Genomic DNA, 24954 nt, shown 5'->3' on the forward strand with positions numbered 1-24954 from the left:
TATATATTTTATTGATTTTTTACAAAAAGGAAGGGAGAGAGATAGAGAGTTAGAAACATCGATGAGAGAGAAACATCGATCAGCTGCCTCCTGCACATCTCCTACTGGGGATGTGCCCGCAACCCAGGTACATGCCCTTGACCGGAATCGAACCTGGGACCTTTCAGTCCGCAGGCCGACGCTCTATCCACTGAGCCAAACCGGTTTCGGCCAAACACTTGTTTTTAAAGGATGAATTGCCATTTCAATTTGTGGTTGGGAAACCCATGGAAGACTGGCTTAAGTTCTACAAGGGTTTTGGAGTATGTGGAGAGTTGGTGCCCTTAATCCCCGAGTTGTTTAAGGATCAACAGTATTAGAAAATCACATCCTAATAACACATTTAAAGAAACTTGGTAAATAAAAATATTTATAATTTTCAAAACAACTCTTTAACCTTGAACATTTTCCAGAACATTATACAAACATTAATTTCCATCAGCCTTATCAGGTTATTTACATTTCTATTCCTTTCAGTGAGAGTTTTCAAATATAAAGATGTGGGCCCAGCCCAGCCAGCATAGCTCAGTGCTTGAGCATCAACCTATGAACCAGAAGGTCACAGTTTGATTCCCGGTCAGGGCATATGCCCGGATTGCAGGCTGGACCCCCCAGTGTGGGGCATGCAGAAGGCAGCCAATCAATGATTCTCTCCCATCAATGATGTTTCTGTCTCTCTCTCCCTTCCTCTCTGAAATCAATAGAAATACATTTTTAAAAAATACAGACCAATGAAACCTTTCTCACACTCTTTACATTCATGAGGTTTTATCCAGTGAGTCCTCTAATGCCTCCAGAAAGAAAACGAATAACTGGTCTTTTCCACACTATTCACTAGGTTTTATTCGTGAATCCTCTTATGCCTTCGTAAGGATGAGCCATCAACGAAGGCTTTCCCACATTCTTCACATTTATACGGTTTGTTTCCATTGTGCCTTTTCACGTGTAATTGAAGGTTTTTGTTACAATTGAAGGCTTTTCTACATTCTTTACATTTAAAGGGTTTCTCTCCAGTATGATTTCTTTCGTGTGTTTGTAAGTTACTGTGATCTTTATAGGTTTTACCACATTGTTTACATTCATAGGGTTTCTCGCCAGTGTGAGTTCTTTCATGTCTTTGTAACAAACTAAGGCAAGTGAATGCTTTCCCACAATCTTTACATTGGTAAGGTGTATTTCCAGTGTGCATTTTCATGTGTCCTTTAAGGGAGCTGGGATAGCTATAGGCTTTCCCACAGTGTTTACATTCATAGGACTTCTCTCCAGTGTGAAACTTCTTATGTATTTCTAAGGAGCTGTAGTATCTGAATGTTCTTCCACATTCCTTACATTCATAGGGTTTTTCTCCTGTGTGAGTCATTTTGTGTGGTTCTAAGGATCTGAAATACTTGAAGGACTTTCCACATATCCTACATTCATATGGTTTCTCTTCAGTGTGAGTTCTCTCATGTCTTCGAAGACAACTAGGATACATGAATGCTTTGCTACATTTTTCACATTGATAGGTCTTCTCTCCACTGTGGTACCTTTCATGATTTCGATAGGACCTGATAAGAGTGAATACTTTCCCACATTCCTTACATTGATACGGAGTATTTCCTGTGTGCATTTTCATGTGTCCTTTAAGGGAGCTGTGATAACTAAAAGCTTTACCACAGTGTTTACATTCATAGGACTTCTCTCCAGTGTGAAACCGTTTGTGTATTTCTAAGGAACTGTAATGTCTGAATGCTCTTCCACATTCCTTACATTTATAGGGTTTTTCTGCTGTGTGAGTCATTCTGTGTGGTTCTAAGGATTTGAAATATTTGAAGGCCTTTCCACATATCCTACACTCATATGGTTTCTCTGCACTGTGAGTTCTTTCATGTACATGAAGTTGGCTGGGATGCCTGAATGTTTTACTACATTTTTCACATTGATAGGCCTTCTCTACAGAGTGGGTTCTCTCACCTGTCTGAAGAGAAGTTGAAGGACTAAAGGTTTTCGTACACACCTTACCATTATAAGGAGCATCTGCAATATGTTTGGTCATGTGTTTCTGAAGAATTTTGAGCCACATAAAGGTTTTCCCACATTCCTTACACTTATAGGGTTTCTCTCCATAGTGAATTCTTTCATGATTTTCAAAGCACTGAAGATAACTAAAGGCTTTTCCACATACATTACATTTATATGGCTTCACTCCAAATCTCTGATACTCAGAGAAGTTTTGTCCATTGTGACAGCTGGTGTGACTACTATGGGATGAATGATCTGTGAAGGCTTTGTCAAACATTCTGCATTCACACCGTGTTCCTCCAGGAAGCGATTTCTTCTTCAGACTGAAATCAGGAATAAGGCTGATGTTTTCTCCACACTGACTAACCATTTTCCCTTCACAGGTTCTCTCCAACATACGACTTCTGTAAAAAACAAGAAACACATCATGAATGATTTTTTATTAGAGACTTTGTATTGATCAGTAAAATATTTAAAGTATATTATGATTTACACTGAAAGTGTAGGTTTTATGTTTTATGTTTATATAAAATTTAATATACTGAAGGTTCTGCAAGACAAGTTTAGCCTTGCTATTAATAAAACAGTGATATTCATATACAGAGTTTAATAATGCTGTTTCCTAATCTGTTTTGCAAACACTGATCATTTATATAATATACTAGAGGCCCAGTGCACAAAAATTTGTGTACTCGGGGGGAAAGGGGGGTCCCTCAGCTCAGCCTGTGCCCTCTCGCAGTCTGGGACCCCTCGGGAGATAACGACCTGCTGGCTTAGGCCTGCTCCCAGGTGGCAGAGGGCAGGCCCAATCCCTAGGTGCAGCCCCTGGTCGGGCTCAGAACAGGGCCGATTGGGGAGTTGGGGCGCCACCCCCTGTCATGCACAGAGCAGGGCGGATTGGGAGGTTGCAATGCCACCATCAGTGACGCTCAGGGTAGGGCCGATTGGGGGGTTGGGGCACCGCCCCGTCACACTCAAGGCAGGGTCGATGGGGAGGTTGCGGCGCCACCCCGTCACGCAGAGCAGGGAAATCAGGGGGTTGGGGCACTGCCCCCTGTCACTCACAGAGGAGGGCCCATCAGGGGGGTTGGGGCTCCGTACCCTGTCACGCACAGAGCAGGGCCCATCAGGGGGTTGGGGAGTTCCCCCCTGTCATGCACAGAGCAGGGCCAAGCAGGGGGTTGGGGCGCTGCCCCGTCATGCACAGAGCAGGGCCCATCAGGGGGGTTGGGGCTCTGTACTGTGTCATGCACAGAGCAGGGCCCATCAGGGGGTTGGGGAGCTCCCCCCGTCACGCACAAAGCAGGGCCGATCAGGGGGTTGGGGTGCTGCCCCCTATCAGGCATAGAGCAGGGCTGATCAGGGGGTTGGGGCATCTTCCCCTGTCACGAACAGAGCAGGGCGGATAGGGAGGTTGTGTCACACACTGAGCCGCAGGGCGATCAGGGGGTTTGGGCGCTGCCCCCTGTCCCACTGATCCCGGTGCCGGGAGGCCTCTCGGCTCCGCTGATCCTGGTGCTGGGAGGCATATTACCCTTTTACTATATAGGATAGAGGCCTGGTGCACGGGTGGGGCCGGCTGGTTTGCCCTGAAGGGTATCCTGGATCAGGGTGGGGGTCCCCACTGGGGTGCCTGGCCAGCCTGGGTGAGGGGATGATGGCTGTTTGCAGCTGGTCACACACCCTTCAGGGTGGGTGTCCCCACTGGGGCGCCTGGCCAGTCTGGGTGAGGGGCTGAGGGCTGTTTTCAGGCTGGCGGGTGACTGAAGCTCCCAACTGCTCCTTTTTTTCTTTTTTTTTATTCTGGGCCAGCTTTAGCTTTGAGGCTTGGCTCCAGCTCTTAGGCCTCCGCTGCTGAAAGCAGGTTTCTGGCCTTGTTTACCTTCTGTATTTGAAACAATGTTGCGATCCTGCTGGCTGAAGCCCGGTGGACTGCAGCAGGTTTCTGGGGTTTTGTTTAGCTTCTATATTTGTAACATAGTTGCTTAGAGTTGCAGCTCAGAGGCCGGCAGCGGCAGGCGGGGAACGTTGGAGTCCTCCGTCACTGAATCAAGCAAGCCTCATGTTTGCCTGAAGCTGCCTGGCTGCCGGCCGCCATCTTGGCTGGCAGTTAATTTGCATATTGCCCTGATTAGCCAATGGGAAGGGTAGCTGTCGTACGCTAATTACCATGTTTCTCTTTTATTAGATAGGATAAGAAAGCAATTTGGTGAACATCCCTTAAGATGTAATATATTTAAAGAAGCTGTTGCTTTGGTTGCTTCTTTTTAAAATTTCAATGGTTTTTTCACATGAGACACTGCTTTCTCTTGTGTGACTCACCTTTGTTTTCTCTTCTGGTTTTTGTACTGATCTTCCATGTCAAGATCTTCCCATTTGCTACCTAAAGAAGCAGACCCAGAAAAATAATTCCAAAGTACTAGAAGTTATTTAAAAATTAGTACATTCTATTTCTATGATGAGCTGTAACTATTTGTCAATGTCATTCCTTCCCAAATGACACATCTTAGAAAATGCTGATGGGTAAAAAACACTTGTTCCTGGCTGGAGTGGCTCAGTGGTTGAGCATCAACCTATGAACCAGGAGGTCACGGTTTGATTCCTGGTCAGGGCACATGCCGTGCTGCGGGCTCGATCCCCAGTGTAGGGCCTGCAGGAGACAGCCAATCAATGATTCTCCCTCTCATCACTGATGTTTCTCTTTCTCCCTCTCCCTTCCTCTGAAAAAACAAAGAAACTTGTGCTCTAATTTGAGCAAGTGAAGGGAATTCATCATCCTTACCTATGGAGGCCAGGTTCCGGAAGGTTTCCCTCATCACATCTCTGTAGAGTTTCTTCTGTGAAGACTCCAGTAAAGCCCACTCCTCCAGACTGAAGTTCACAGCCACATCCTCAAAGGATACCGAGTCCTAAAACAATCCATATATGTACAGAGTAAAGTTTGTGAAGCTGACAGCCTGAAAATCTACAATCCATTTATAAAAAGGTTACATATGATTCTATCAGCTCCAATAATTTATTTTATGACTTGATCAAAGAAACGTACTTTCCACACTTCCTCATAAATTTAACACCATCATGAACACATGGAAATTGCTTACACATTTTTACTATGACTACGTCACATCATTATTTCTCTAATAACAAGGTACAGAGCATGTTGAGAAATGACAAAAGTCTATACAAGTGAAACATTATTATTTTAATAACCTCAATGTCTTGTAAGAAAAATCGATTCAGCTCCTTTTTTTAAAAATATTTTATTGATTTTTTACAGAGAGGAAGGGAGAGGGATAGAGAGTCAGAAACATCGATCAGCTGCCTCCTGCACACCCCCTACTGGGGATGTGCCTGCAACCAAGGTACACGCCCTTGACCGGAATCGAACCTGGGACCCTTCAGTCCGCAGGCCGACGATCTATCCACTGAGCCAAACTGGTCAGGGCTCAGCTCCTTTCTTATTATTCCCAATCGACAGCACTCCTAAGTCCGAATGTCAAATCCGCATTCAATGAATAAAATGTATTAAAGAACTAGAAGCTTTCCTATCACCAAACATAGAATACATGTGATCCTTGGGAATCCAAGTTTTATCAAGGTACAGCAGGCCATACCTTACTAAAGTCCCCCAGGACATTACAAATAATCAGATGTAATGAAAATATTCTATGGAGAAGCAGGGCCTTTTCCTTGTGTGATATTTACCACAGTTTTAGCTCTTAGTTTCTCTCTGTGTATGATTTGATGAGCTAAAATGGTAGTAACAACAAGGACACACCCAGATATGCGTTGTTAAGTGAATTTGGCATTGTAGAAACATTATACACGAACTTCGCTGGTATGCATAGCCTACCACACACCTAGGCTACATGGTATAGATTGCTTGTTACTGTTTTGAATGCTGTAGGCAATTGTAACACAAGATATCTAGGCAATGCCTATCCTTCTGTCAATTCTTACTTCCCCCGTTGAATAAAGGAGCATAACTCAACCCCTGGGCATAGAAATCCCTCAGCTGATGAAACCACACATTGCCAACAGGGTATGAAAGGGCTATGACTTTCATAATTGGGGTCTTTAGGGAAAGTAAGGCACCTCTCTCAAGCAGGCATGAAATAGCTTGAGAGAGCATGAACGTGCGTGGACGTGTTTTACTGAGTTTAGAAAGGGAACTAAGGTGAGAGTTCATACACATGGGTGGAGCTAGCGTGTAGTCAACTTCCTGCTACCCTAAAGGACAAAGTACGAAGGCTCTCCTGTAGCATCAGAGAGGTGTAAAAACATGGGGGAAATAAATCATGAAGTATTAAAGCGGTCAGCAGTTAATCCTCAGTGATTAATCATCAGTGATTGGAGTCAGAGACTTCAGGTTTCTGATCTGGAATTTAAGTAACTTAGAGGATGTCATTCTCTCAATCTCAGGGGAAAAAAGCACAAAAACTGGAAATCATCTTCTATTCTTAGATCCATAAGATAATTTTGGTACCAGGGCAATCTGGTGATTCCAGAATTTGGAAAGAGAAAATGAACCCAGTATTTTGAAATATGGCCCAAATATTTTGTTCTAAACACAACCAGTACTTTAAAAACAAACAAACAAAAACCTCTGTCTCAGTGAAGAATAACGCAAAAACAAGACAGAACAAATAAAACAGAAGGCAAGATCCATAAACCCTAGGTAAGCCTGCTTTAAACAAAAAATTTGAAAGCACATCATGGGAATACCTTTAAAAAAAAGAAATATAGAAACAAGTCAGTGCAGTACCAGTTAATTTTCATAAAATTAATAACAGATAACAGTCAATGCAAACTTTATGAAGAAGGTTCCATAAAACGACTTTTAAATGATGGAATGGCAGGTTTGTCCTCAGATGCCCGTTCATTAGCAGACACTGCAAGAGAAGAAGCTTGCAACTTTAGATGTAACTTTGGCTACAGCATTCCACTAAAACATCTTGCAGACAGAGTGGCCACGTATGGACATGCATATGGGCATACACACTTCACAGTGCTGTGAGAACTTCTGGCTGCGGTTTCATGTTAAAGTCTTACAGTGTGAATGATGGTGTGTGACTGACCCACCGGGTATTTCATATGGTCATTGGGGCTATGCTACTGGCAAAGCCAGACAAGCTGGAAGACAGAAATAGAAAAATTTCAGATAAACAGAATGCCTGCCGTGATATTGTTAAAGAAGTTACAAAAACAATTTCCATAGTACCTAATAAAGTTAATGATAAAGCTGAACTAGAGCTGAGTTGCGTTGGTGAAATAACTAAAGGATGACAAAAATTATCCCAAAAGATATAAAGGATGATGCAGAGAAATAGGCTAAAGAATCTTTAAGGGAGAAAATGAATCAGATAATGATAATATGTAACATTTACTTCAGCATCTATTTTAAATTTGTAAAGCCGCCCCAAAGTAACTATTTAGCCCCTTGGGCTATTACATACCCAAGGAACAACGTTTTTTAATTTTTTTGTCTTGTAAAAAAAAAAAAAAAGTAACCAAGGCACCAGGGCCTCATATGTTTTGGGCAGTGGGCCATCTCCCTTTCGTAAGCTCCTTTTTTCACTGTACGTGTGTCCTAAATGTCAAAAGAACGTCCACCAAGGAGAATGACACACATGAAATGTCATGCCTGTTCTCCTGGAGCAAGATAAATGCAGCTTATATCTAACCTGCAGACTGTGTGCTGTGATAATGGTGTTGAGGTTTCCTGAGAATAACCAGGTGAAGGTGTATCATGGCCCTTCAAGGTGAAGCCCAACTGTGCTAAATGGCTGTTGGAATGGGCACTGAATAGAACACACTGTTAGCCAAATCTATGATAACAGAATCCGTACCAGTTAATGAGTAGGCGTCAGTAAATTTGATAATGTCGGGAACTAGAAATACAGGTTTATCTGGTATGAACACAACCTCAAGGTTTTAGTAATCCAGTGTGAGAAGTCATTCATTCTCTCCAGGTTTAAAAAGGCAAAATTCAGCTGTTCAAAGTATAACTGGAGGTAATGACTTCTTTCTAAAAGGTTATTTACTACAGTTTTCAATTCTTGAAGGCCCTTTTTAATTTACACTGGGTCACATTAACTAACATTACAAAGTGGTAAGGACCACAGAGTCAAATTTTGTAAAGCCAATTTGGAAGTGGTGAAGTTTTAATTTAATTAATTGGGTCAGAGCTTTCCTCATGACCATGGGTATTTTTGGAGAATGGGTGCTATGACCTTGAGTCAAAGGCAGACTTTTCATTTTTTACATGAAGTATACTCCTTTCTCCTTTATATTATTTCAGCAATTCCCCTAAGATCAGGAAGTACCTTGCTTTAATTTATTGAGATCCCAGGTATAACTGTAACTTGAAACCAAATTACATGAGAATTGCACGAAAGGTCGCATACCACTGGATTACAGATAATGGGTAACAATCTGGAATTATTTTTAGAGACTCAAAGTCCAAAGAGTGACCTTTAATTTTTTTTATTTAATTCTTTCTGTGTATTTTGAATTTCCAATTACGTCAAATTCTGTACCATTTCAATGCTTTTTTCCTTTTGTTCTTTTGCTCAAGCCCTTACCTGTTTTATATTTTAGGTCACTATAAAAACATCAGAGGAATGAATGTGCAGTCTCTAAAGCATGGTACCCATTAAACTTTCCCTTCAGAGGGGCTCAAAGCAGTGCTATCAGGATTAGAGGCCTCGCCTATGAAATGATTGCTATATAGGACTTAAGGACCTGAGTCCAGTCTGAGTTAATCCCTTTGCTGTGCCACCGACAGGCTATAACTGTTGTCCCCACTAACCAGGGGGTCAGGATTTTTGTTGCAGTAGATGCAGAGCCAGCAGCAGCAGAGGTACTTAAGGGTCCTGGTGAGCTCCCTGGTATTAGGAGAGTGAACTGGGCCCTCCGTCGATTGTCGATTGGCTGCTTTCCCCAATCTCTTCTTTTTCTCTCTGAAATAACGTCTCTTTAAGACAGCGGTTCTCAACCTGTGGGTCGCGACCCCTTTGCGGGTCAAACGACCCTTTCACAAGGGTCACCTAAGACCATCGGAAAATACATATATAATTAAATATTGTTTTGTGATTAATCACTATGCTTTAATTATGTTCAATTTGTAACAATGAAATTGGGGGTCACCACAACATGAGGAACTGTATTAAAGAGTCGCAGCATTAGGAAGGTTGAGAACCACTGCTTTAAGATGTGACCATCAAATAGGCACACCTTATTCATACCATACAATCTTTCTTTTTGCCATTAAGACTCCCCTCCTACTGTCAGGGCAACCCCAGTCTCTGTCACAGCCTACCTCTAAGGCAGTGGTTCTCAACCTTCTGGCCCTTTAAATACAGTTCCTCATGTTGTGACCCAACCATAAAACTATTTTTGTTGCTACTTCATAACTGTAATGTTGCTACTGTTATGAATCGTCCTGTAAATATCTGATATGCAGGATGGTCTTAGGCAACACCTGTGAAAGGGTCGTTCGACCTCCAAAGGGGTCGGGACCCACAGGTTGAGAACCGCTGCTCTAAGGGAAGCCAGGATCCAACATAGACATCTGCCCAAGGCCTTTTAACAAGTATGCCATTCTAATAGTACTACTCCCAAAGGTAGATCCGACCTTGCCACAGAGGCAGTCATCATCAGCTTGCACTGCACTTCGTCCCAAGTGGTCCCAACAATGGTACAGACAACAGATGGCCCTGGTTCTCATCACAGTTCCTTCCAAGTGACCCAGACCCGGCACATGCAGCGGCCTACCTTTGCTGAAATACCGCCCCTACCCAAGTAGCTCTAGGCCCTGCACAATCTGCAGCTGGCCTCGGCCACAGCAGAGCCACTCTAAAGAGGCTTCAGAGCTGGCATATTTGGAAACCGGCTTTGTCTTACAGGAGTGCCACACCCAAGTTACCTCACAAATGGCACACTGAGTGGGGGGACTCAGCCAGCACCCATCAAAGTGACTCCTGCTCCATGGGGCCAACCTGTACACAATTATCCAAACCAGTCATGACAAGTTTTAGGGGCTAGTCAGCATGAGAAAAAATCCCACCCACGGTAGTACCCACACCAATCCACACCAAACTAGACAGAAGGGCACACAGAACCCACACAGAAGACACCTGTGGAATAACTGATTCTGGTGACCAATGGGGATTGTGCCATATAACATTTTCAACACAAAACCACTCTTAAAAAGGGAGACATAATTGATCTACATTATACACTGAAACAACAGAAAGATAAGTGAAATGAGACAATGGAATACTTTCCAAATTAAAGAAAAGGACAAAAATCCCAGAAAATGAACTAAATGAAGTAGAAACAGGCAATCTACTAGATAAAGAATCCAAAAGCAATGGCTATAAAACTACTCAACAAAATTATGGTAGCTAGATGAACTCAGTGGAAATGCTCACAAAGAGATAAAACACACACACACACACACACACACGAGAAAATATTGAAAAATACAGTAACTAAAATAAAAAGAATACACTAGGGGAATTAACAGCAGATTAGATGATGCAGAAAAACAAACCAGCAATCTGGAAGACAAAACAGTAGAAATCACACAATCGGAAGAGTAAAAAAGTAAAAAGAATGTTAAGGAACAAGGATAGTTTAAGAGACCTTTAAAACAACATCAAGCATACTAACATTTGCATTACAGGGGTTTCAGAAGGAGAAGGGAGAAAGAGACTGAATCTATATGAAGAAATATTGGCTGAAAACATCCCTAATCTGGTAAAGAAAACTGACATTTATGTCAGGAGGCAAAGAGATTTTTAAACAAGAGAAACCCAAAAAGACTCATAACAAGACACAACACAATTAAAATGCTAAAAGTCTGAATAAAAACAATCTCTCCCTGGTCCGTGTGGCTCAATTTGTTGAGTGTCGTCCTGTGCACTGAAAGGTTGGTGGTTCAATTATCAGTCAGGGCACATACCCAGGTTGCAGGTTCAATCCCAGGTCAGGGTGTGCATGGGAGGCAACCGATGAATGCTTCTCACATCGATGCTTCACTCTCTGTGTCCCCTTCCCTTTCCCCCTCACTAAAAAACCAAAAAAAAACAAAAAAAAACCCAATAAAAAAACAAACAAACAAACAAAAACAGAATCTCCTTTCTTTTCGACAAGGCTTTGCTGCCAGAACAGTATTGTGAGAACCACTGCTAAATCTAAGCCAAAATTAGAAAGAGCCCTAACTGGTTTGACTCAGTGTCCACCTGCGGACTGAAGGATCACGGGTTTGATTCCAGTCAAGGGCACATGCCAGTAGGGGGCGTGCAGGAGGCAGCCAATCAATGATTCCCATCATTGATATTTTTATCTCTTTCTCCCTCTCCCTTCCTGAAATCAATTTATATATTATATATACATACATATATATATGTGTATATATATATACATACACACACACACACACACACACACACACATATATATATATATATATATATATATATATATATATATATATATATATATATTTTTTTTTTTTTTTTAAGTAAAAAACAAATTGGAAAGAAAAAAACTCATGTCAGCATCATCAGCATTAGACACGTTGATTTGGGTAAGTCTACCACTACTGACCATCTGATGTACAAATTTGGTGGGATGGACAAAAAAATCTGAGAAGGAGGCTGCTGAAACGGGTAAAGATTCTGTCAAGTATGCCCGAGTCTTGGATAAGCTGAAAGCTGAACGTGAATGTGGTATCACCACTAGTATCTCCCTGTGGAAATTCGAGACCAGCAAGTATTATGTGACCATCATGGATGCCCCAGGATACAGAGACTTCATCAAAAGCATGATTACAGGCACATCTCAGGCTGACTGTGCTGTCCTGATTGTTGCTGCTGGGTTGGTGAACTTGAAGGACGTAACTTCAAAAATTGGCAGACAGGTGAGCATGCCCTTCTGACTTACACGCTAGGTGTGAAGCAACTAAGTGTTGGTGTTAACAAAATGAATTAAACCGAGCAGCCCTATAGTCAGAAGAGATACAAGGAAATCATTAAGGAAGTCAGCATCTACATCAGTGGTTCTCAACCTTGGCTGCACATTAGAATCACCTGGGAATCGTTTTAAAATCCTGATTTCTGGGCCTCATCCTCCAGAAATTCTGTTTCTTTGTTACTAATGTTGTGGCCCCACCCCATAACAAAGAAACAGAATTTCCAGGGGATGAGGCTCGGAAATCAGGATTTAAAAACGATTCCCAGGTGATTCCAATGTGCAGCCAAGGTTGAGAACCACTGATCTACATCAATACAGTGGAAAACAACCCCAACAAAGTAGCATTTGTGCCAATTTCTGATTGGAATGGTAACATCATGCTGGAGCCAAGTGCTAACAGGCCTTGGTTCAGGCTATGGGGAGTCACCCATAAAGATGGCAATGCCAGTGGAACCACACTACTTGAAGCCCTGGATTGCATCCTACCACCAACTTGTCCAACTGACAAGCCCCTGCATCTACCGCTCCAGAATATCTACAAAATTGTCGGTATCAGTACTGTCTCTGAGGGCCAAGTGGAGACTGGCGTTCTCAAACCTGGCACAGTGGTCACCTTTGCTCCAGTGAACACTATAACTCAGGGGTCCTCAAACTACGGCCTGCGGGACACATGTGGCCCACCGAAAACATTTATCCGGTCTGCCGGGTGTTTTTGCCTCCGCTGCCTATTGCTTAGCAGCCGACTTGACCCGGGCCCACAGTGCGCATGTGTGGAATGTGCGCTGCACTCTCCGACTGCCCACCTTCTCTCTGTTTCTCAACTCCTCCTCTGTCTCCGGTGTGATCGAACGAGTCACGAGCTTGCCTGTGCAGAGCCTGCTGCTGCCTGAGGGCCGAGGTAAGAACAAGTTAGGATTTTTTTTTTTGAAGTTAGGAGGTCTATTTTTTTTTTTATTTTGCAGTTAGTAGGGCCTTTTTTTTTGAAGTTAGGAGAGCCTTTTTTTTTTGAAGTTTTGTTTTTTTACTTCAAAATAAGATATGTGCAGTGTGCATAGGAATTTGTTCATAGTTTTTTTTTAAACTATAGTCCGGCCCTCCAACGGTCTGAGGGACAGTGAACTGGCCCCCTGTTTAAAAAGTTTGAGGACCCCTGCTATAAGTGGTCTGTTGAAATGCACCATAAAACTGAGCAAAGCTCTTCCGGGGGACAATGTGGACTTCAATGTCAAGAATGTTTCTGTCACAGATGTTCACTGCAGCAATGTGGCTGGTGACAGAAAAACTGCCCACGAATGGAGTAGCTGGTTTCCAGCTCCAGGCCAACTCAGTGCTGGGTATGCACCTGTGCAGGACTGTCACACAGCTCACATTGCTTGCAAATTTGCTCACCTGCAAAAGACGAATCATCGTTCTAGAAAAAGCTGGAAGATGGCCCAATGTTTTTGAAATCTGTTGATGCTGCCATCGTGGATATGGTTCCTGGCAAGGCCATGTATGTTGAGAGATTCTCTGACTATCCTCTTCTGGGACATTTTGCTGTTCATGACATGAGACAGACAGTTGCTGTGGGTGTCAGAAAAGCAGTACACAAGAAAGGAGCTGGGCCCTAACCGGTTTGGCTCAGTGGATAGAGTGTCGGCCTGCGGACTGGAGGGTCCCAGGTTCGATTCCGGTCAAGGGCATGTACCTTGGTTGCAGGCACATCCCCAGTAGGGGGTGTGCAGGAGGCAGCTGATAGATGTTTCTCTCTCATCGATGTTTCTAACCCTCTATCCTTCTCCCTTTCTCTCTGTAAAAAATCAATAAAATATATTTTTTTAAAAAAAGAAAGAAGGCAGCTGGAACTGGCAATCACAAAGGCTGCCTTGAGGTTTCACAAGGCTAAATAACTATTATCCCCAATAACCTTCCACCTAGTCTTAATCGGTGGTGGAAGCACAGTCTCAGAACTGTTTGTCTCCATTGGCCATTTAAGATTAAAGTAACAGACTGGTTAATGATTACATCCTAAAACACTTCAGAAAGAAAGGAGTGTTTTGTGAAATATTTGGTGTGTTTTTCCCCCCGTGGTAGTTTTTAAATTTTTTAGTTTTAAAAACCAGTACTTTTTGATAGCAAGAGAAAAGCAGCTAGATATACACAGGTGAACACCCACATGGCTATCAGCCAATTTTTCAGGAGAAACTTTGCAGTTCAGAAAATAATAGCATGATATATTTAAAAAGGTAAAAAGAGCCCTAACCGGTTTGACTCAGTGGATAGAGCATCAGCCTGTGGACTGAAGGGTCCCTGGTTCGATTTTGGTCAAGGGCACATGCCCAGGTTGCAGGCTCAATCCCCAGTAGGGGGCGTCAATGATTCTCTCTCATCACTGATGTTTCTTATCTCTCTCTCCCTCTCTGAAACCAAAAAAAATATATATGTTTTAACAAAAAGGTAAAAGGAAAAAAACCTACAATCAAGCATACTCCACCCCATAAGGTTATCATTCAGAATTAAAAGAGAGAGAAAAAAATTTCCCAGTCAGAAAAAAAAATCTCACTAGAAAAAGTAAATAAACATTTAATAAAAGTAGATCAACTAACTGTAAAACTACTATGATAGTTAAAGACAACAGTAGTAAAATCAGGATTATATAAAGTAAATAAGAAACAGACAAAAACTAACTTAAAATGGACAACTTTAAACATAAGTTGTTATAAATGAAGCTCATAGTAACCACAACCAAAAAAATATGATACAAAAACATTTAAAGAGAAATGTATCCAAATATAACATTAAAGAAACTTATCAATACCCAAGGTAAAAAGGCCAAAAATGAAATACAAAAAACAACAAAATAACAATTAATACAATGGCAATAAGTACATGTGCCTATCAATAATTACTTTAAATGGAAACTGAACAAAATGCTCCAATAAAGATTTAGGGCAGTGGTCGGCAAACAGCGGCTCGCGAGCCACACGTGGCTCTTTGGCCCCTTGAGTGTGGCTCTTCCACAAAATACCACTTGCGGGTGCGCACGTATAGTGCGACTGAAACTTCGTGGCCCATGCACAGAAGTTGGTATTTTGTGGAAGAGCCACACTCAAGAGGCCAAAGAGCCGCATGTGGCTCGCTAACCGCAGTTTGCCGACCACTGATTTAGGGTGACTAAAGGGATAGTAAAAAACAAGACACATTCATAAGCTGCCTACAAAGACTAACTTCAGATATAAAGACATAGACTAAAATGCAGGATGGAAAAAGGTATGTCATACAAATGAAAATGAAAAGAGAGCTAAGGTAGCAAGACAAAAAAAGACTTTAAAATTAAAACCATAACAAGAGACAAAAGACATTACATAAAGATAAAAAGATCAATCAAACAGGATGATATAACACTGTACAAATCTATGCACCCAACATGGTAGCACCTAAATATAAAGCAAAAATTAATAGATATAATGGAAGCTATAGGTACTATAATAATAACAGGAGGGGACTTCAATACCCCACCTAAATCAATGGATAGATCCTTCAGACACAAAAACAAAAAAGTTGGCTCAAAATGACATTTTATACAGGTGACATACTTAATAGATACTGCAGAATATTCTACAGACAGCAGAACACACATTCAACTCTAATGCACATGAAACATTCTACAAATTAGATCACGTTAGTTCACAGAAATAGTCTCAATAAATTTAAGAAAACTAAAATCATATCAAACATCTTTTCTGACCATACATTATAAAATTAGAAATCAATTACAAGAAAAAAAAAAAACTAGAAAAAGCACAAATATGTGAAGGCAAAACAACATGCTACTAAAAATATATCAAAATATATCTTAAAACAAATGGAAATAAAACTACAATGTTCCAAAATCTATGAGACAAAGCTAATGTAGTTCTAAGAGGCAAGTTGATAGTTACACAGGCCCACATAAACAAGGAAAATCTCAAATAAACAATCTAAACAACAGGGAATTACAAAAATAACAACTAAAGCCCAGTGTAGTGGGAAGAAGAAAACAGTAAAGATCAGAGCAGAAATCAAGACCAAAAAAAAAAAAAATGAAACTAAGAGCTGGTTCTTTGAAAAGATAAACAAAAATGTTAAACCCTTAGTGGGATTTATCTAAAGACAGAGAGATCAAGAGAGACAGAGAGAAAAAGAGACAGGGTCCCCAAAATTCCAATTTGAAATGGAAGAGAAGTTACAACCAACATTAACAGAAACACAAAGTGTGTATGTACTATGAACACAAAGTGTGTACCAACAAATGGGACAACCTAAAAGAAAAAGATAAATTCTTAGAAACATACAATTCTCCAAAAAAGAATCAGAATGACACAGACAATCTGAATGAACTGCTTACTGGAAACAATATTGAATCTGTAATAACAATTAAAAAAAAAAAACTCCTCCAATGAATTCTACCAAACACTAAAGGAATACCTATACTTCTTAAACTATTTCAAAAAATTGAAAACAAAAAATTCAGCTGAATTCATTCTACAAAGACAGCAATGCCCTGACATCAAAACCAAAGACACTACAAAAAAATCCACATAAATATTACAAACCAATATGCCTGAGGAACATAGATGCAAAATTCCTCAACACAATATAACCACACTGGATTTAACAATACATAAAAATATCCCTAGCCCTAACTGGTTCAGCTCAGTGGATAGAGCATCGGCCTGCGGACTTAAAGGTCCCAGGTTCAATTCCGGTCAAGGGCATGTACCTTGGTTGCGGGCACATCCCCAGTAGGAGGTGTGTAGGAGGCAGCTGATCAATGTTTCTCTCACATCTATGTTTCTAATTCTCTAGCCCTCTCCCTTCCTCTCTGTAAAAAATCAATAAAATATATATATTTTTTAAAAATATCCCTAGCCAGTTTGGCTCAGTGGATAGAATTGGCCTGCAGACTTTAGGGTCCCAGGTTCAATTCCAGTCAGGGGCACATACCTTGGTTGCAGGCTCAATCCCTGGCCCTAGGTGGGGCACATGCAGGTGGCAATGAATCAATGTGTCTCTCTCACATCGATGTTTCTCTCTCTCTCTTCCTTTCTTTCTTAAATCAATAAAATCATTTCTTTAAATTAAAGACTATAATACTGCAGACCATCAAAATCCTCCAAATCTTTTTCTGATAAAACAGACAAGATGCATTCTAATATATTTTACTCTGAAGATATTTATATGAGTGCCATATTATAATGCATGTGGGGTTTCTAATTAAACCCCTACCCTGAAATGAACTAGAAATTCCAAAGATTTCCATGTTTTGAGGTATTTTCCTAATATCAATGAATATATTAGAAATGTAATTGCTTTTCTGCACATCTATTAAAATAGGAAATCATTTGCTTTAGGATTCGTATTGTGGCAGCATAGTAAGAAGCTAGGAAAATTCTTGGGCAAGTAGAATAGGAAAACTGAGACAAGAAAATTAAACAAGGCCAAACAACCAGCTTGTGAATCCCAAGACCTTATCTTCCCACACAAAGGACACCTGAAAGCTTATGGTTTCTACCCCCCTGTCCTAACCGGAGAACACATAGCTTAAATAACCCTGGCCAGGGAGATAGAGGACAAAGACCCAATCAATGCCATCTGTATCAGCTAAACCCAAGGACAAATGAAGTCAGGAGAACAAATAACAACAACCCCATTAAAGTTAGGCAGACCCAAAATAAAAGTAAAACAGGCCAAAGAATAATCCCAAACTTCCCTATACAGTCATTTTGATGCATCAGCATACTAAAAATGTACATGGAAAGATGATGAATATTCTGTTGAAACACTCCCCTAAGATTCTCACCTGCAGCAAAGAAAACATTTTAAAAAGACAAAGACCCAGTGTGGGCTCACTCGAAAGCATGCCCATGCCCCTTCTCTGGCATGAACTTTTTACTTCCCCTTAAACTCCAAGGTTCTCCACAAGACTTGCAACCAGGGGAGCTTACCCCCTGATCCCGTCTCAAGACCTTCTTTTCTCTGACTTCCCAGTAGGCTAAGGCAGCCCCACCCTGGCTCACTTCTCTCCTGTAATGTTTCTAGACAGCCTTTCTCCTGTTGCTTCTGCTACCCTAAGCCCATGGTTGGCAAACTGCAGCTCAAGACCCATATTCGGCTCTTTGGCCACTTGAGTGTGGCTCTTCCACAAAATACCACGTGCGGACACACATACAGTGCGAATGAAACTTTGTGGCCCATGTGCAGAAGTCGGTTTTCAGCCTAGGTGAGTCTATTTTGAAGAAGTACTGTTGATATTTGGCTCTGTTGACTAATGAGTTTGCCGACCACTGCCCTAAGCCCTTCCTTTGTCTCACTGTCCCCAGCTTTAATAAACATCTTCTCAAAATCACCTGGACTCATATTGTGAAATCTTTCCTGCACAAAGTCAAGAACCCACACACTACCCGCCAGCCTCAGACGCAGAGCCACTCCGGGCCTGTCCCTATCCGTAACCATATGACCTTTTAATTGTCAAACTTCTCTAGAGATAGAAACATACAAATGATGACCAAAAAATGGAAAAAGCACCTGAGACACCCATCTCCCATCGTTTGGTTCTCTTGCCTAAAGAGAACCAAAATTCCATTAATTACAGAATTTTCTTGCCTTACACTGTGTCTCTCAATTAACTTACCTATTAAAAGCCCAAGCACTAAGGTAAGCTAGAAAAGAACTGTAATATTCAATGGAGAAAAAATATCCAAAGAAAAGAAACCTAATGTTGGAATCCAAATATAGCAGGCTGCTTCCCTAGAACTCAAAAGAAAAGGCCACGTTAAGAAAACTGAACGTCAGTGTGAACGGAAAGGAAAAGGAAAGGAAAAAGGGCTCCGTAATAAATCTGACAAAGCTCAGCGAGGGAAACTCACCTCACAGGGCGATCTAATCACAGATTCCTAAATGCGAAGGTCAGGAGGGTCATCCAGCCTCTGGCCTCATATCCCTACCACAATGCTTAGTTACCTTAAGCAAGCCCAGTCCATTGTTCTAAACACACCTTTGAAATTCGAGAAAGTCATCTGTCTTCTTCAGACCCCAGGACCTTAACAAACCTCAAAGGAGCACATCATTTTGATCAGTGTCCTTTAACCCAGCCCTGGCCTTGCCATCTTTCACCTTCATCTAATCTTCTATGTTTCCTCTTTAACTCCAAAGGAACTGCAAACTGAAAATGTTCTCAGGAGCATTTCTCAGTCATTTTGTTATCAGAACAGGGACCTGGCTTTGAGCAGGTCTGCACAGGGCTGGCTGGCACTGTGTGTGGGTTCTTGACTTTGTGCAGAAAAGATTTCACATTATGAGTCCGGGTGGTTTATAGAGAATGTTTATTAAAACTGGGGGAGGGGGGGGAATGGAAGATATATGTAATACTATCAACAATAAAAAATATATTTAAAAATGAAAAAATCAAACTGGGGACAGTGAAACAAGGAAGGGCCTAGGAAAGAAGTAACAGGAGAGGGACTAGGTGGGGAAATGAGCCTAGGCCGGGCTGCTTTGGCTCACTAAGTCAGAGAAAAGGGGGCCTTGGGTCAGATGATTAGCCGGGGACCAGCTGTCTGACACCCTTAGAGTTTGGGAGAAGGGGGAAGGGACAGGCCTGGACATGTGTGCTCCTGGGAGGGAGCGCTGCATGCTAGGTCCTTGGTGTTTAAAGGCTGGGAGTTTGGGGGAAGTCTTAGTGGAGGATCAATAGACTATTCATCATCTTTATGTTGGTGCGCCAAAATGAGATGTGTTCCCTTAACTTCATCTGTCCCTGGACGTCTGCTATCTCCCTGAGTAGGGGGTGATTTAAGCTATTTATCCTCCGGATGGGGAGAACTGTAAACCATTTACTCTCAAGTGTCCTTGGTTTAGGGAAGATAGGATTTACTAGATGACTACAAACTGCTTAACTATCTGTCTCAGTTTCCCTATTCTGTTTGCCCTGGTTTACTAGCCTGTCTCATTTTGAGATCTTGCTTCAAGACCTATCCTGTATTTAGACCGAATAAATTCTAATAAACTCCTTTTAAATTTTCCTACAAATTTGGGCTTTTTTACGTCAACACCAGATTTGGAGCTTAGACAAACCCAGTTGAGACAAAAGCCCTAGCGTTGGTCAGTCTGTGGAAAGGGGGGTGGAGGAGGGGTGGTGGTGGGGGGGAACACCTGAGCAGCCCCAGGACTGAACTCTCAGAGCTCCACACACCCTCCCCTCTTGTAAACATAGAACTGCTCCCACCCTCAGGCATCCATTCTCACAGTGAAGAAACTCAAAGCCTGATTTAGTTTAAGGTTCTGACCCAAAAGGCCCCCAATGGCCCCCAATTTCATGAACCATTTGTCCATGGGATAAAACACCTGATCTTCACACCTTCTCAGTGTACACAAACTATCATCTGAATGCAAAACAACAACAAAATCTAAAAGTGCCTAAGCCTAAAAAGCCATAACTACAACCTCAGAAAGGGCATAATCACCGCCACCCTACCCCAACCCTCCCTGGGGTGCTCCCCATCCCCACCCCGCCTTGCACCCCCAGCTTTCCAGGGCTTCCTGGCTTTTCTCACGAATCTAACTTGAACAATTCCACTTTGCAAGACTAAGCCCTGGAATTATATATTAAAACTCCGAGAATAACACACACATCAGAAACTTACTATGCATAGAATGTAATACTGCAATATTTTATGTTTTCTGAGTTCACAACCTTCCTGCCTGTTTGGAACTATTTTATACTGTCTTCCAAGCTCTAGTGAGTAAATGCATTTTTACTCTTGTTGAAAACAAATAATACTTAAATTAATAAATGTTTTCAAGTGACAAACCCAGGGGAGGAGCAGTGATGCCAAAGAACAACCAGGAAACAACCATGACTTCCCTCCATCGGACGTCTGGGCCCAGGAAAGGGGCTGGGGAAAGACCAAGGAGGATTTCATCGATGTCTTCCAGGTGGTTATTGTCGGCTTTCCCTCAGGTAAAGTAGCCACAACCAATATAAATCGTTACACACACACACACACACACACACACACACACACACACACACACACACACACTGTTTTTTGAAAAGTCAAACTGTGACTGCAAGACGGACACTTGGCTTTGGGAATTTAGTAGTAAGGAGGGATTTGGAAATTTAGAGATGTATACCGCAGCTAGGAAGAGCCACTCGGGGGAACAGAAGCTTGGATTTGAGACCTGCTTTCCAAACAGTCCGAAAACTCAGGAAAAAACGGAACCCCAGAGGTTACAGGAGGGCCACGGCTCCTCCCACTCGTGAATCCGGGAAGCCAGGGCGGAGCTGCGCCCAGCGCGGTCTCGCGTCCGCAGACTTCAGGCTTGACCCCGGGGGAGACGGGTCTTGCCCCGGATGGTTCCAGGGGCTCCGGTCCCCGTCCCGGACTCCCGGCCACGCACACTCACCATTTCCCAGCTTCTGGGGTCCCCTCGCGCGGTCCTTTCCGCTCCCGCGGCGGGTGCAACTCACAGCGGGACCGACGCCGCAGCAGAGATACCTGCCCGGTTCACCGCAGGTGAGACTCGACCCGGGTCAGCCACGCAGGCCCCCGGGTTTGCTGGGAGCGGCCCCGCCCACCTGCCCCGCGCCGCCCCTGATAGGGCAGTTCGCGAGGACCCGCCTCCCTCCCTCCTGAGTGACAACCGAGGGAACAGCTCAGGTGGTTGAGCAGAACTAGCTTCCGCTGGTGGGCGGGACCATCCTCCAGGGACGTTTGCCTTTTTTTTTCTTTTTTTTTTTAACGCAGCATGCAAACTTATTTAACAAAAGTAAAAGGTAAAGTCAAACAGGCACTAATATTAGGAGAAAAAGCAACTAGAAGAAATTTTATGTTGAACACCTTACAGTAACCTGCTCCCAATTGCATTTAACTGATCTGTTGCTGTGACGACACAGCTCATGCCCATGAATGGATGAACGATTTGAACACTTTTTCAAATATCCACTGAATACTAGCATCTGTACATATATATTAAATTGGGGGAGGGGGGACTGTAATTGATGGTCCCCCGATATACTTTGGGGAGAGGTCGTCTAGAGAGAAAAATACGTGCTTCTGGCTCCTGAATCGCGTTATGAACCCAGCCTAGACTCTGCTGGACGCCAAGTGTCTTCAGACATCAGCGGTTTGGAAAACCTGTTTGGAAAAGTTCTCCGGGTGACATGGCATCCCTGTGTTCATTGTGCTCGTGGAAGTATTGGTCAGAGCACTCGATCTGTTTGTGCGCCGTTCTGCTGGCAGGTGGGAGGTGCACGCGGGTGGGGGCGGTGGCGGGAGGCGCAGGGAGAGCGGGTCAAACGTACCCCTCCCTCCAAGGCCTGGATTGTGCTATGACCAACCCCAGGGACATTTGCTTTAAACAAAACTTTCTGCTTCTAGGATATTGGTGTCTTCCCGCTGTTTATTCTGAATGGAGACACAGATGTGCAGAATTTCAAATTGTTGCCCGTCCTTGTCCTCAGCAAAAGGGCCGCCCAGGCCAAGCCAGACTGGGACCAGGGGATCAGAGGTCCTCTCCGGGTCAGAGGTTGGCAAACATACTTTAAAAAGTTTACAAACACACTTAAAAATAACCTCACCATATGCAGTGGAGAGTTTGGCTCCATTTTCATGTTTATTGGCAGCATTCAGACTTCCACGCATCCCATCTCTATCTCTATACATGTGGTACTTTCGCGAAGGAGTCCCATGGCTTCCCAAACATTTGGATCTGGTGGCAAATTTGAACCCAGCAGAGCCACATGGGTTACATGGGTGCAGGGACTCTTCTATGTTCAATCATAAGCTTGAACTGTGCTCAATAAAACTCACAGGTGTACATTTTACAGTAGGAGGGAAAATATTCTTATAGTTTGTGGGAAGAGCTCAGGAGATTTATCTCAGTGCTGCGGCCGAAGCAACGCTGTGAGCACACTCCAGAGAACAGACTTCCTTGGCACACCAGGAAGTGGCAATGCCCGCCTGACAAATCTCCAAGAGCTACCTGCTCTTAGCCCCGACCCTCATGCCCATTGGATAACATAGCAAGCATGTCCCTATTCTATTGGCAGCTTACCCCTTTTATAGGGCTGTACTTCCCCAATAAACTTAGATCTGTGTCTCTGAACCTGGTGTCCGGAGTCTTGCATGCAGACGCCCCAGCGCGTTGGGCTCCGTCGTCCTCACCCCGGGGGGACCCCCTGTTCCAATAGTTGTGTTTTTTTTAATTCTTTAAATATATTTTATTGATTTTTTACAGAGAGGAAGGGAGAGGGATAGAGAGTTAGAAACATCGATGAGAAAGAAACATGGATCAGCTGCCTCCTGCACACCTCCTACGGGGATATGCCCTAACCAAGGTACATGCCCTTGATCTGAATCGAACCAGGGACCTTTCAATCCACAGGCCAACGCTCTATCCACTGAGCCAAACACGTTAGGGCTATAGTTGTGTTTTAATCCTCACCTGAGGACATGCTTAGAGAGAGGAATGGAGGGAGGGAGGGAGGGAGGGAGAGAGAGAGAGAGAGAGGGAGGAAGGAAGGGAGAGAGAGAGAGAGAGAGAAGAGAGAAACATGGATGTGAGAGAGAAACTTCAATTGGTTGCCTTCAGTATGTGCACCTACGGGGGATCAAACCCCAAACCCAATTATGTGCCCTGACCAGAATCCAACCCGAAAACTTTCAGTACGCAGGACAGTGCTCAACCAACTGAGGCACTCCAGCTGGGCTCTTTTTATAGTTTTTGAGTGTGTGCCTAGAGATTTTGTAATGTAAATGGCTGATATCCATAGGCAATTGAATTTCTATTTTCACCAAACATAAAAAAAAAAACAATAAAAGATTTTGGAAAATTGGATGTATATGAAAACTCAATATACTTAACTCGTTGGTTCAAACTTCTAATTATTTATATATTTAAATAGCTTTATTGAAGTGCAATAATCATGCTATATAATGCTTCCCTTTAATGTGTACAATTCAGTGGTTTTCAATATACTCACAGACAACATATCCAATTTGGCTCAGTGGATAGAGCGTTGGCCTATGGAGTGAAGGGTCCCAGGTTCGATTCTGGTCAAAGGGCATGTACCTTGGTTGCCGGCACATCCCCAGTAGGAGGTGGAGGCAGCTGAACGATGTTTCTCTCTCATCGATGTTTCTAACTCTCTATCCCTCTCCCTTCCTCTCTGTAAAAAATCAATAAAAACAACAACAAAAAAGAACCCCTATACCCTATAACGATTATAACTATCAATTCTCCATCTTTTCATGTTCCACCAGAAAGCCACAGTCCTCTTATCTTTCTCTTTCTATGGAATTCCCTATTCTGGATTTACATATGAATAGAATCATATAAGAGGTTGTCTTAATAACTAACTTCAGTAACAGCTTAATTTTTTCAAGACATCCATAAAATAGCATGTAAGGGATACTTCATTTCTTTTCACAGCCAAATAATATTCAATCATTTGGATAAAGCACAATGTGTTTATTCGTCTATTAATAGTCATTTGGTGTGATTCCAGCTTTTGGCTATTCTGAATAATGTTACAAAAAAGCCTATATGGCCCTGACCCAGTAGCTCAGTTGGTTAGAGTGTCATCCCAATATGGCAAGGTTGTGGGTTCAATCCCCTGTCAGGGCACATACAAGAGTCAAACAATTAATGCATAAATAAGTGGAACAACAAATCCATCTCTCTCTCCCCCCTCCTCTTCCTCTCTCTCTAAAATCAATAAAGATATATATATTAAAAAGCCCTAGCTGATTTGGCTCAGTGGCTAGAGCAGGGGTGGGCAAACTTTTTGACTCGAGGGCCACAATGGGTTCTTAAACTGGACCGGAGGGCCGGAACAAAAGCATGGATGGAGTGTTTGTGTGAACTAATATAAATTCAAAGTAAACATCATTACATAAAAGGGTACAG

At 42.6% G+C, this 24954-nt stretch overlaps 1 protein-coding gene and 1 pseudogene across 1 annotated transcript; one reads left to right on the forward strand and one right to left on the reverse strand.

Annotated features, from left to right (window-relative positions):
- Positions 1-217: 217 nt before the first annotated feature.
- On the reverse strand, positions 218-21594 carry LOC132234985 (zinc finger protein 709-like). Its single transcript, XM_059696664.1, has 4 exons — positions 21451-21594; positions 4823-4949; positions 4363-4423; positions 218-2444 (listed from the first exon to the last, which is right to left on the reverse strand). Exons 1-4 carry the CDS (start codon positions 21451-21453, stop codon positions 881-883), a joined length of 1755 nt encoding a protein of 584 aa, XP_059552647.1. The 5' UTR covers positions 21454-21594; the 3' UTR covers positions 218-880.
- On the forward strand, positions 6893-7420 carry LOC132234178 (proteasome subunit alpha type-3-like; annotated as a pseudogene).
- Positions 21595-24954: the final 3360 nt, after the last annotated feature.

Source organism: Myotis daubentonii, chromosome 5 (genome assembly GCF_963259705.1).
Source record: "Myotis daubentonii chromosome 5, mMyoDau2.1, whole genome shotgun sequence".
NCBI lineage: Eukaryota > Metazoa > Chordata > Mammalia > Chiroptera > Vespertilionidae > Myotis > Myotis daubentonii.

Coding starts and splice junctions, on each gene's coding strand:
- LOC132234985 (XM_059696664.1), bottom strand. Junction 4,424..4,822: donor CCGGAACCTGGCCTCCATAG/GTAAGGATGATG, acceptor CTGCTTCTTTAG/GTAGCAAATGGGAAGATCTT. Junction 2,445..4,362: donor AACCAGAAGAGAAAACAAAG/GTGAGTCACACA, acceptor TGTTTTTTACAG/AAGTCGTATGTTGGAGAGAA.